Raw genomic sequence first — 13,553 nt, forward strand, 5'->3', positions numbered from 1 at the left:
AACAAACTCTTGAGAGCGATTAAATTTAAAGCTCCATGTTCATTTAAGAAAAATTGGTTTATCTCCCCCCAAAGTTGCAAGTTATGGTTGTGTAACCACGATGATGCAGCCGGTGCAAATTTGAAATCAGTAAAAAAATATCGGAAAAACGATGAAGTTTTACTGGATTCACTAAAGGTTAAATGAAACCCCAGAGACAAAGAGGTGGTTACACACAGCTGTGCAGCATCCTCAGAGTTTGACAACTGAGTCATCAGTTGATATAAAATTATAGTGTGTCACCTCTCATCTAAATTTGTCCCACCCTCATTACAGAAGGACATCTGCTGCTGCTCATGATGTGCAAGTCAAAACCTATGTAATAAAGCAAGGCTGTGAGGACTGAAGACCAACCTTCCTTCACAAAAATAACAATGATTTGCACACAACACTACTGACTCATCACATATTAGTTTAGTTTAAAGTAAATAATAATGCTATAGTGAAAATAGCCATATTTCAGGGCAACACAGATGATTTGATCACATGACAAATCCTTTCAATTTTAGAACATAACTGAAATATAACCACATGATGACTCACGCAATAACACTTTTTGTTGTGTCTTTACACTACTAAAGGCATTTCACTAAATAATGAAAAAAAAAGGTATTTCCATATTAAAGTGCATGTTTTATTTATTATAGTATTTTGCAAAATTTCTAACAAAACCTGCTTCTTTCTCATTTGAAGAGGGGAAGGGATAGACAGACAGGCCAATGATTTAATGAGCATTACTTGTGCTCAAAGCTCCATCTTAAAACGCACCACTAGTGGTCACTAATAAGCCTCTAAGCTACGCTATCTGATCAGGACGTGGCATATGGTGTTTGTCTGTTAGCCTGTCATCGGTGCCAGTCAGGACACTAACCAGCAGGGGTTGAAATGGGTATCACTGAGGGTGCCTTCTCAACTTCATCCCAACTCTGCTTTAGGTATACACTCAGTTAAATGACTTAGTGCCACTCAAGAGCAGATCAGGGTGCTTACAGGTCGGTGTGTTAATGAGAGGACCACAGCTTTTTCCGCTGAGAGTGACAAAGGCCAGGTGGACGTGGGGAGTTATAAAGGGCAAAGGTAGCCAAGTGGAGATGTTCTCTGTACCGGTGTAGTCCTGTAGGCCTACATTTGTGGCTACAAGCTGCTCTGCTGCACCAAGGTCTCAAACCCAGGTAAGCAAGTTTCTCCATTGCCTCAAGATTTCAACTTTTTTACATTTATGTACAATAACCTGGGTGAAAGTAAAGAGTAGCACAAGCGGGGCTCTTTAATTCAACCAATCGACTGTGCCAAGAAGCCTGGCATGCGCCCAAGAGGGATAGAGGAGTGGCGGGCCAGATAGAGCGCTCTGCCAATGTTCTAATGCCTGGCACAGGTGCATTGTTAAAGACACTGTTAAAATGATTCATTTTCAATCCAATAATCTGTAGAACACTATAAGATGTCTACTAAAGGTCTATATAGCTTCTAAATGACTGCTAAATATATTTTTCACCTTGAAACTGGGTCTGAACTTCAAATCCAGCAGAATGTCCATCAGAAACAGGATTTCATAAATAATAATTCTCAAATCTTGGACACATCATTCCCACTCTTGAGAGCTAGCTGCTAAGTGGGACAGTGAGGTGGGGGCTGTCCTTGAGGAGCCACTGACAGTGTACCCACAATGCTTTTTTAACACACAGGCAGGTTTTCTAGTTTTTAGCTGATGGTGTTGAGATAAAATAAGGTCACCAGGAGATAGAACTGAAGCAGAAGTAGATCAATGTGAAGTAGCACCTTGCCGATCCTTAAAATGCTGTTTGTAGATATACAGCTATAAGAGGCCGGCATCTCAGATAACAGAGTTTTGGGGGTCACCCGAACAATGAAGAGGTATAATTACCACATCGCCCCATCAAAGCCTGGCTTGATGACCACATAGGTCATTAAGAAGCATTTCTGAACTCATCCCTGTTCTAAATGGCACTTTTTTTTTTACCTGCTCAGACTCGCACAGCTTCACAAGATTTAGAGAATTTGAGTCAGATACCATCCTGTGACTTTTCTACAGACCTTGTTTCAACTGCAGTTTTTCATCCTGGCCTTTGATTTTCAATGAAAGAATAAATTATTCAGTTTTCAGCTCACTTCAAAGCCCTTATTTTGAGTTGGGGAATTGCTGCGTGCCTTCAGTGTTGTCTTTGTGCTATTATACTCTCAAGGCCTGGAGCTTTGTGGTGGAATATCATAGCGAACACCGGCAAACATCTATATCCGGAAATATAGGGATCTTGTAATGCTTGAGTGTCATCAAGAAAGATCAGATCAAATTAAAACATCACTTCACCCTTTACCCCTCAACCACCAGGCCCTGAGGGATTTACTATTAATAGATGGATTTGATCCTACTCTGCCTTTGAAACTAAATAAAAATTACTGAATGTGCCATTTTATGTGAACTTTACTTTTTTGTGCTCTGCCCTAGAGGTCTCTGTCCTATGGCCAGGGTACCATGTGCGGTGTCCTTGATGCTGCTGCTTGTGCTCTACTCTCGGGGGATGTCATCAGCCCCCGCCCAGCACCTGTGTGGCTCCCACCTGGTGGATGCCCTCTACTTTGTGTGTGGGGAACGGGGATTTTTCTTCAGTCCAAACCGACTTTACAAACGGGATCTGGAACATCTGCTCGGTAAGCCTGTGTTTTCTCTGGTAACAGACAGTCGTGTCTTTTTTTGTTTGGCTTCTGAGAAAAAAGTTGTAATTGTCCCCTTGATGGTTGGTGTTTAGAAAGGAACAGCACACCACCCACCCCAAGACCTCAGGCTGGCTTTGTCTCCGCGGTCACTGCGCACCATGCTCAGAGTTCAGACTGTCTAATAAGAACGCCAATTTGGATGCTAGCTGGAGGAAAATGTTGAGGGACAGCATGCTGGAAACTTTACTGAACTAAAACTATGTATTTGTACGAACCATCATTAGTGAGCAAAGCCTCTCTGCGGCCTCTTTTGATTCAGTGGTGTAGCCAGACTTTTGGTTTCTCGTTGTTGCTTTCATCGTCTACAATGTGACAAATCCAATAAACACAAATCCTGTGAAATCCTTAGTGAAAGTTATTCCCAAAATGCATTATTTTGATCGTTTGCCTCAAACACTCCTTAGATGTTTTGAAGTTAACTTCCAAGGTGTAAGCTATGACATGTCTCTGTTGGCGCTCCGTCATATCTCCTCTTGAAATGGAAACTAACAGGACTAAACGGATTGTGGATATCAGATTACATAGTCATTAAGTCTCCATTAAAGTGTGAACAGTCTAAATAGTAGTTTGAGGAATCAGAGGGGTTTGTGAAGCAGCAGCACGATTTAACACACAGCTAACTGCAGACTTTCTCCGTTTCAAAGGGTTCCTGTCAAGAAGAGCCAGACAAGAGAAGCGGCCGTGGAGGGCTCTGGCTGGTCGCAATGAGCCCAAGGTGAAGCGAGGCATTGTGGAGCAATGCTGCCATAAGCCATGCAGCATTTACCACCTTGAAGGCTACTGCGACTGACTCGCAACTCCACGATGAGCAACATTCATAGAAAATGTCCTGAATTCAATTTCTGGCCAAATACTTGCTGGCTATGTCTTATCAAATGAAGGAAATAAAGCATCATGACCCATAACCCAAGGCATCTGCAAAGATGTGAATTGGTGTTCTTTGTAGCTGGTATATAGTGTGGGTGAAAGATGGGCTGCCATAGCCCTTTGCTGTGCCACAACCTGCGGCTGCAGTCCTAGAGTGCACTCTACTGGCTGAGGACAGTCATGGCCAAGAAGACACCAGCAACAAAGGCTTTGTACCGCTTTATTTATTTATATATATATATATATATATATATATATATATGGGAAGTAAAAAAAACCTCAGAAACACTTTTGTTTAAGAAGAGTATTAAAATCTGTCTTTATTTACAAACAAGAAAGGTTTATAAAGAGCTATTCCACTTGAAGTAGTTATTAGTTCTGTTGCTATAAGATTTCTAAAAAAGTTACAAAGATAAAATTTGCAAATGCATATTACAATTCTATGCCAACAGTGCTTTTCTAAGCACTACAGACTTCATCTATGTCCTCATTATTTTCACACACTGCTCCCATACTAACATTTCTTTTCATAATCTAAACAGATAAATCCTCAGGCTCATTATGTAACAAACTGAGTACAAAAGGCTGTAATGCATCGACATTTGGGAACGCAGATAACACTTGTTAGGAGGTTGGTTAAGTATTCAAAAGTCCAAACCTTAGTAATCATAATTTGTCAGCCAATTAGTTCCCAGTTCTTGTTTTGTAGAAGCGCTCCATTATGCAAAATGATTCCCTGACAAAACAAACACAGAATTAGGTGAAATAACATGATCATGAATTAAAAATGCTCCTGAACAGTTTTGTCTGCTACTTGTCATATGGCCAAAGGTTCAGGGAGTTGCAATGAGAGGTCAGCATACTGCTTACCTTCTTTAAGAGGTTCATTGGCTTCAGTGTGCCTGTTCTCCTTGTCATGTTGGAAAGCTTTGCAGGGATCAAACCTGCGTCGAGGAGCACTGGGCAGCTTTGACTTCAGCTGCTCCAGATCACTCTTCTGCCGGCTCACCTGGGAGCGAAGCTTAGACACCTCCTAAGTATACACACACATATACATGTACACACAGTCAGGTGGAAGGGGGATGAAGTACATGTGCTTTAGCTGTGAGTGTGTGATATTGCTGCTCCCATATCTCGTGTTTTACCTGTTTAAGGGAGATATTCTCATCTTTCAGCTTCATCACATGTTTGATCTTCTGCTTCTGGTTCTGGTGGCCTAGCAGGCGAGCGTATGCGTCAGACAATTTGTTCAACTCCTCCTGGTTTACCCCATTCTCATTGAGCAGTGCATTTCGCTCTGCTGCGAATGCGTTGAGCTGCTCCTGAGGGCACACCAACATCATGGTTTTAACTTTGTCAGAAATTTGGGTTAAACTTGCATGAATTCATTGTTTTGACCACTTGGGGGCGGTGCAACAGCCTGTAAACACAACACTGGCTACAAATACAAGACCCAACATATCTGAGGAGAAAAAAATACAGCTCTTCACCAGCGCCTGTATTTCATGTAGCTCTTATCACACCGTTTGTTCTAGTTTCCACTTTTATAAGTTTGTTTTCAATAAGTTATATGATGCTACAGAAACGGGGTAAGATGTCATGATTGGTAGCTGAGATTGCCATTGGTTGGGCGGGTGTATCACCAGGACCCAGATACTTTCTCCATAATCACTACTGCGTGGATTCCAAATGCTTCCAAAATGACCTCACCAGCACAAGATGACAGCCCCAGAATCCAGGACATTATTGGGAGACGTCTTCCATCTTTATTATCAGTAATTCCTTTTCACCTTGTCACCAGCTTAGTGCTAATTTTGTCTGCTGTTTGGTGCTGAGCTTATATTATATTGCACAGTGCATTTAATCAGTTTGCTTTATGTGAACTGTGCTGTGCTGGAGCCGGAGAGACGTGAGATAAGACACAGTGAAATTGTGTCTCGTCAAATGAAAAACATGAGCTGAAAGACACCAAAGGTTCCTTATACGTAGGTAAGTGGAATGGATCATCTCTAACCTTTCACAATTCACATTATTTTTGTAGAGATTTGACATGATATTTAATTGATGTGGAAATTACTGACCTGGAAAGGCCTGACTTTTGCAAAGAGCTCTTCATATTGGTTCTTCCAGTGTTCTGTCTCTGAACTCGGGGAGCTTAGGAATGAAGAGTTTAAATTAGCAAATAATACATCAACAAATAAAGATGAAACACTCCATTTATACCTGGCATTAAAATGTTTTTCGTATCCGCATTATATCTGGATACAATTTTTGAATTTAAACTATTATATTTACAACTTGTATCAATAAGGGTCTCCAGTGTCCACAATGAGATCAACTTATATCCACCCTCATAGTTATTGTATGCAAATTTACTACACAGATGCATGGAAGACATGTGTTCAATGTGATCACATGGCGTCTCTAACCAGCTCCAGAGGTGGTTGGGCCAATCAGATTGAAAATATGTCCACAATGTGTCTTGGGTGCATTTAGACCTGTTCCTTCACGTGGTCAAGCTCAACCCAATCACTCAAAAGCTTTTTAATGCCAGGAGTTAAAGAGGTAATACACACACATACCTATTCTCCTGCACTTCAGTTATTTTTCTTTGTAGTTCCTGTCGCTGCTCCTCCATGTCCCACTGCAGTGTAACCTTCTCCTGAGACAGTAATTCCACCTGCTCCTGCAGAGCCCATTTGTCTTGTCGCTGTTCTTCCAGCTCGCGCTGCAGGGCCTCCGTAAGATCTAATTGGGTCTGGGAACTCACATACTCTTGTTTGACATCATCTAGGCGAGATTGAAGCTGATTTCTGTCCTGCTCTGCCATGTTTAGTTGATTTTCAAGAACGAGCCTGGACTGCTCTTTGAGCTGAACTTGAGATAGAAGACTCCTCTTTTCCTTGTCTGCTCTCTCAAGCTCTGCCTGTAGTCTGAGCACTTCTGACCTGACCTGCTGGTGGTCTTTCCTTTCAACCTCCATTGCTCCCATATTCTCCTGAAGGGCTGTCTGAGTTTTAGCTCTCTCTTCTCTCTCTCGTTGGAGCTGTTCCATTATTTCCTCTTTTGCCAGGCTGACCTCCTCTAGTAGTTTCTGTGCCTTTCCCTTCTCATTTTGGAGCCGAGTAACACTCTGACCTCTCTGTTCCTCGAGCTGCCCCAGAGCTTCTTCTCTCTTCTTTGTCTGCAGCTGTAGCTCCTGCTGCAGCTGACTGATCAGGTCTGCATGGTTCGCCTCCATGGCCTTTATCTCCTCAGCTTTCTGTGCCAGGTGAGTCTGCACCTCCAGCAACATTCTATCGAGTCAAGGCAAAAAGAAACTTAAAAGGTGGAAAAGTTCAGTTATTCCAACCCAGGCTAAAAGTGAATTTAAAGCTTACCTTGCACTCTCCACCCTGGCTGTTTCTTCAGCTAACTGTCTCTCCTGGCATTCCTCCAGCCCCTCCTTCACTCGCTTGATCTCCTCTTCCTTCCCTTTAACCACTTTGTCCATCTCCTCCTTCATCTTCTGGGTCACTCTCTGCACCTCCTCTTCTTGTTCTTTCTGTCTCTCCTCTTTTCCCCTCAGAGCATCTTTGGTGCTGAAAAGTCAGACAAGTGCTTTGAGAAACATACATACTGACAGAATCTTAAGCTAAATGCCAACACAAATCACACTGATGTTCCACAAATACTGAAACTGAACTCCAGCGCTCACCTTTCAAGCTCTGTGACAATGTCTCCCATCTTGTTCAGCGAGTTTGTGTGTGCTTCCTTGAGTTGTCGCATTGCAGCTAAATGCTCCTCTTTCAAAGCTGCCAAATCACAGCTCTTACTAAAATTGGCAAACACATATTTGATGTGTTAAAAGTAGGTTTGTGATTTTAAGACCCAGTTTTTTTGCTTCTCTAAAAGCTAAACAGGATTCTAGCATCATCTTGAACACTGAGAAATTGTGACTGGCATTTTTCACAAATTTACTACATTAGTTACCAGAACCAGAGGTACTTGTACCACATAGAGTACTCCTGCAGCTCCTTTGGGCTGGGAAGCTCACTAATAAACCAAACTAAATTTGGTTTAAAAATTAAATACATATTTCCAAATATTTTCGTTAAGGATGAAAATATGCAGCCAAAATATGATTACACATAAACTTGAACCTGTCATCATCACATGTCGCAATAAGTAATTAAGCAAGCAAGCAGAAGAAATAGTTTTAAGTATTGGATAAATGGCTTAAATAGAAAGCTAAAAAGGTACAAACAAACAGATGAAAGTTTAAAAAAAGTATTATTACAAAAATAAAAACTAAATATAGAAAACAAAACAAGAAATGACATACTGAGCCAAAACTAATGGATTAACAGTTGAAGTTAGTTCACAGTAATGGTTAAAGAGTTGATACTGGCAGCTCCAGCCACTGCAGATGGTTGTAAAACAATTCCAAACTTTACCAGAATCTATTGGCATTTATACTTAGTAGTGTTAATAATAAATTTTCAGCAACAGGTATGCAGCATGATGATCAGTGAAGAGATATCTGAGCTCACACAGCCCCGTCAGACGACGGGGCTGTGTGGGTTTGACAGACAAAAAAGGCCTGGGAACCTCTTGTCAAATAAACTGACATATTCTGTTGTGAAATCAGTTAGTTGCAGCTGCCCATCATAAGACTGCCAACCTCGGTTCAAATTCGACACAAGAGATGTGTTGAGTGTCAAGCCTATTTTTTTCTCTCCACCAGTCTCTACTTTGCTCTCTAATAAAACCCCTGAGAAGATGTTCCCCTCCATATAACCTGGTTCCCCTTATTCCAAAGACGAGGTAGTGAGGTGACTTGCAAACTTTAAATTGCTCAGACACAGAAATAGACAGACTGTGTCAAACCTATGATGGACTGCCAACCTGTCAATTATATTTTCTCCACATTAAACTTTGTGTATACTGGGACAGTTTCCCAGCTGCTCAGGACTCCAAATAGAAACATAGGCAGTCACAACAAAAGTGTTGTATTGTAGGTGGAGTGAGCAAGACGTCTTTACATAAAGTATATATGGATTCTTGAGCTTAAACTATTTGGAGGACAAAGTTTCACCTTCATTGTTTCTTTTCTGTGAACAGTTATCAGTGCACTTGTCCTTTAGGTGCTCACCTCTCCAGCAGTGCCCTAGTATCACTCAGTTGTCTCTCCAGCTCACTGTTTTCATTCTGAAGCCTCTGGAGGGCCTCCTGACTTTTCTCCGCCGCCTCCTGACCTTTCTCCGCTACCTCTTGCCTACTCTGCTCCTGCTCCTCCAAGATAGCAAGCTCTCCCAGCACCTCCTCCATCTCCTCCTTCAACTGTCTCAACCGCTCTTCCGACTCCTCTCGCTCTTGCTCCACCAGCACAGACAGCGAGTCTACAAGTGCCTGTGGGAAAACAGGTAAGTTAAAGCTTTAGTGTCACAGCACTTATCTAAAATCAATTTGCCACAGAAGAGAAAATGTTTGTACAACCTTTTCTTTTGCCAGTTCCTCAGTTAGAGCATTGTGTTCCTGCTGGAACTGAATTTGTTTCTTTTTCTCATCTCGTTTAACCTCCTGTAGCAAGCTGAGCTCCGTCTTTAACTCCTGCACCCTCCTCAGCCCCTCCTCCTGAGTCTTGCCTAAAATCAAACAACAAAATTCATACAAAAAAATACATCACATGCATGTAAATTAATTTAGGCGATTTAAATCAACACAGTAATGGGATCTTGGTGAACGCACTTCTCTCTTCCTCCGAGTAGAGACACCGCTGTTCAAGATGAGCCACTCTCTCGTCCAGCTCCTTCTCCGTCCGTCTGAGCACCTCCCTCAGTCTGGCGAGCTCTGCCTCCTGCTGCCGAACTGTTGCTTGAGAGTCGTGAACTTCTTGGTTGGCCAGTTTCATTTGCTCCTCCATGTCGCCCACTGACTTTTGCGCAGACTTGAGCTCCTGCTCCTGGTTCTCCAGCCTCTTCTCCACCTCCCATAAAGCGTCCTTTGACGCCTGCAGCTCTTGCTGGAATATACATGCCTCCTCCTCTTTATGTCTCAGCATATCTTGAGTGGTTCCAAGCTCAGTTGCGCTCTGCTCCAGTTTGGTTTGGAGTTGCCTGTGGAGAAGTAACAAATAAGTGTCATGATGATGATGCACAGTTGAGATCTGACTTTCTTGGAGAAACCATTAAGTATTTGCTTACTTTACTTCCTCCAGATGAGAACCTGCGACAGCGTTCTCCTGTGTCTTTTCTTTAAGCGTCAAGCGGAGATCCTACAAACACACAAACAGAGAAACTTTGTAATTCACAATGAATATCCACTTTGGGATGATTTGCTCATATAGGCTTTAAAAAAAAAAACCTGAATCTGGTCATTTGCCACATCCAGGTATCCCTGCAAGACTCGGATCTCCTCCTTCAACTCCCGTATCACAGCTGGAAAACAACAGAGAATTGTGGGTGGTAATAAGCAAGCAAACCCCAAAACACAAGCAAGAATTATGTTTACTGTAACCTTCATAGCTCCTTTCAGACATGCACTGAACTCCAGATAACCTCTGGACATTCTCCTGAGGGGCTGTATGTGAGAACGCAAATGTCCAAGTGAGAGGCTACAGACTATCTCTGGAGTTCTTCTGTCCAGCCCCCAAATTAAAAACCCCAAGAAAGTCAGAAAGACCCTATATGAGAATACAGCAGGAGATTCATTGCAAGCGAGTGGACACCAAATAAAAATAGAAATACCTCAGGATGAAAAAGCAGTGACATTCACATTGTCTTCATTAGACAAAGATGTCAAGAGAGCTTTGATGTTGAAGCCAGTGTTGATGTGCTACAAAACACATGATCTCTGCAGTGAAATGTCTACATTACGTCCTGCCTGTTTGCTGCACCACCCCTCACATGAACCACTCCAGAGACTTGTGTTCCTGTGAACACGCCTGAGCGGAGAATCTGCCGCTGTGTTGTTCATGTTGAAAAAAAAAACTCCAGAGAAAGTCCGGACCTAATTCTGCAGACATTCTCTGGAGTTCATGTCCGACAATGGCATTTGCGCTTTGTACATCAAGGACATTACTATGGACTTACATGCAACTTTATATGCAGGATACTGGAAGAAAAATCTGGCAGCTAAGCAAAATAAATTGAAGGATGTATTTCTTTTACAGTGAGTGGTCGATTTGAATCGTGTCAAAGGAAAAACAAACCATAGGAAGAACTTACCATGTAACCTAGCATTCTCAGTCTCTAGCTCTTTATTCTGGACTTTTGTTACTTGATGGAGGTCCTCTATTAAAAAAAAAGAAGCCTGGATTAGTAAATCTACACATTCTGTTAAACACATTTGTCTCTCTGGTAGCTCTATGTGTACAAGATTCTTACCCAGGTCTTTGTTTCTGTCCTTTAGAGCTGTAACAGTAGCCCTGACAGCTGACAGGTCAGTTTCTAGAACCATCAATTGGCCTTCAGTGTTAATCTGCAGGACACTTAGCTCCTGGAAACACATACAGATACAGTCTAGATCAGCTCCGAGTAAAGCAGATTCATATTTACCCATGAATAAATAATGAATTCAGTATTTTATTGAGTAATGAAGGTGGAACATGAACACAAGTCATACCTCAGTTTTAACATCCAGAGTGTTCCTGGCCTCCATCAACTCCATTGTCAGTGAATTTATTCTTTTTTTTGTAGTGTCAGCAGAAACCTAAAAAACACATACTTGGTCACACTTGTTGTGGGACACTGTTGAGAAATATCAAAAATTATTTTAGAACCCAAGACGGGATTTCTGAACACATTCAATTACAAAAACCGAACCTTGTTCTTAAGAAACTCATTGATTTTCTTGAGCTCAACTCGCTGTCTTTCAAGCGTAGCAACACTGGCAGAGAGGCCCGTCTTCTCCCTGACCATGGCCAGCAGCTTGGCCTCCACCTTCTTAAACTCCTCCTCAAGGGTCAGCAGCTTGCGGTCCTGCTCCCCTCGCTGCTGAACCAGGGACCTTATCTGTGAGGATGCAAAGCAAAGGGTTTGACATAACAGAAATAAGGACAATGTAAACATCTGCTGATCTGGCAGTTCTTCAGATCAACAGGAAAGAAGTCATAATTCATATACACATGTCAATAATAGTAACCGAAAAACACAGGAGGATGAAAGGCACCTCTTTCTCCAAGAGTTTCTGCTGTTTCCGTTCCATGGAGAAGCCATTCTTCTCTTTCTTTACACTTGACCCTTCAGCCTGAGATTTGACAAGACGTAAAGAGAGATGATTTCATGACAGAGGCCCCAGCATGTGAGATATGTGAGTGGTGTTATTCCACGTGGAAGTTACAGAAAACTTACAAGACCATCCACCGACATAGTCCTGCGGACAGGTGACACCAGGGAATTCCTGGATGGCGATGGCGGTGGCAGGAGATCCCCAGGGACTGCAGCCAAGAACAATGCAAACATGAGGCGCAGAGCACTGTGTGTCAGATGATACTGTGTTCATTTAGCTTTCTCCACTTGTTGAATTGTGCTTGTTAGATTTACCCACCCGCCTTGAGAGGTCTGAACCGATCAGATTTCTCGAAAGACGCAGCTCCCTTCATGTCCCCGGGTTTAATCTCATAGGCACCGGGCGGAGGAGCACAACCTTCGGCCAAAACAAGCACAATGTTAGCCGAGTTAGCATCAAACAAACACCAATGTCACTTCCTGGCTCTTTGACATATCTAACCTACGTAAGCTTGTTTTATTTAACCGAGTAACGATAAGAATATCCGTCCGTAACGTTAGCAGCTGTTGTACCAGCAGCTAACACGAGCTACTTATCCTGAGGGGGGATAGTTAGCCAACATGCTACTAGCTGCTGGTTTCCTCACGGTACTCACCTACGTGCTCGTTGAACCTTTTCAAAGGGGCTCTGGAGAACGACATTGTAAAGCCCGTGTGAGTTTGATGCTGGTTTGAAATGAACGGACAGATCCTCGTCTGTCACCCACAACAGACGCCTCACCGCTGAAATTTCAAAATAACGTCCTACGTACGTTGACGTGCGTGTGGCCAATAGGCGTCCACGGATTCTGTCTCCGGTGACGCTGTCCCGCCTCCACCTACGTCATCTCGTACACAGACCTGACTTCAAAACAAGGACATAAAATGTACCTGAGTTTATTCGTTGATAATTTATATATATTATATGAATAATATATTCAAATGTTTCTCATTTTTTTCAGTTAATCATTTATAGATATTATATTTATCGTAGATTTAAATATTTATATTATATTAATACAATATTAAAATGTTTCTGAGTTAATAATTTATATATGTATTATTTATAATACATTTAAATGTGTCTGAGTTTATTAGTTAATAATTTCGTAGGAATCTGAACATAAGGGACTGTCTCTACAGTTCCAGCTATAGAACTCAATATTATTTCCCTTATATTCTTATTATCATTGTTATCATTTGACTTGTAGGTTTTTAATTTTAATCTTCTCTAAAAAAACATTAGATTTTTGTTTTCTATTTTGCATTGGGAGAACAAAGTCATAACAATTCAAGAACATTTTAACTAAACTTCAGAGAAATTATTGTCAATTTTGCACTCAAGAATAAAAGTTAAAATTGTTGAGACTCAGGATTTGAGTCAAACTTTGAGAGAATATATCAAACATGTGATGTCATAAACATGTGCATGTGCTACCTCTAAAAAATGTCTTGTGTAGACGAAAGCATCCTTAACATCTGTACTCTTGACATTTATTTTTTATTCAAATGCAAAAAATATCTTCCTCTAACTATGTTTTTTATGCCTGGCTCTAACACTCTTCCGTACGTGTGTGTGATATATCCTTTTAAAAGTCTGTCATGCTGCTGAAATATCACCAACTACATGTCCCTGGTGTCCTCAGTGGCCCTGTGTGTAAG

The 13,553-nt window shown here is 41.7% G+C and overlaps 2 protein-coding genes across 2 annotated transcripts; one reads left to right on the forward strand and one right to left on the reverse strand.

Annotated features, from left to right (window-relative positions):
* The first annotated feature begins 766 nt into the window (after nucleotides 1-766).
* On the forward strand, nucleotides 767-3,681 carry insb (preproinsulin b). The gene is made up of 3 exons (XM_020079646.2): nucleotides 767-1,211; nucleotides 2,507-2,709; nucleotides 3,420-3,681. Exons 2-3 carry the CDS (start codon nucleotides 2,520-2,522, stop codon nucleotides 3,563-3,565), a joined length of 336 nt encoding a protein of 111 aa, XP_019935205.2. The 5' UTR covers nucleotides 767-1,211; nucleotides 2,507-2,519; the 3' UTR covers nucleotides 3,566-3,681.
* A 167-nt stretch (nucleotides 3,682-3,848) lies between these two features.
* hmmr (hyaluronan-mediated motility receptor (RHAMM)) lies at nucleotides 3,849-12,666 on the reverse strand. The gene is made up of 20 exons (XM_020085608.2): nucleotides 12,509-12,666; nucleotides 12,172-12,270; nucleotides 11,976-12,061; nucleotides 11,794-11,871; nucleotides 11,448-11,636; nucleotides 11,248-11,334; nucleotides 11,010-11,121; nucleotides 10,851-10,916; nucleotides 9,988-10,061; nucleotides 9,828-9,898; nucleotides 9,373-9,740; nucleotides 9,121-9,269; nucleotides 8,777-9,033; nucleotides 7,340-7,456; nucleotides 7,023-7,223; nucleotides 6,225-6,938; nucleotides 5,724-5,796; nucleotides 4,788-4,964; nucleotides 4,513-4,675; nucleotides 3,849-4,378 (listed from the first exon to the last, which is right to left on the reverse strand). The coding sequence occupies exons 1-20, from the start codon at nucleotides 12,552-12,554 to the stop codon at nucleotides 4,362-4,364; spliced, it is 3,144 nt and encodes a 1,047-aa protein (XP_019941167.2). The 5' UTR covers nucleotides 12,555-12,666; the 3' UTR covers nucleotides 3,849-4,361.
* Nucleotides 12,667-13,553: the final 887 nt, after the last annotated feature.

This window comes from Paralichthys olivaceus, chromosome 9 (genome assembly GCF_024713975.1).
Source record: "Paralichthys olivaceus isolate ysfri-2021 chromosome 9, ASM2471397v2, whole genome shotgun sequence".
In the NCBI taxonomy this organism is placed as follows: Eukaryota; Metazoa; Chordata; class Actinopteri; order Pleuronectiformes; family Paralichthyidae; genus Paralichthys; species Paralichthys olivaceus.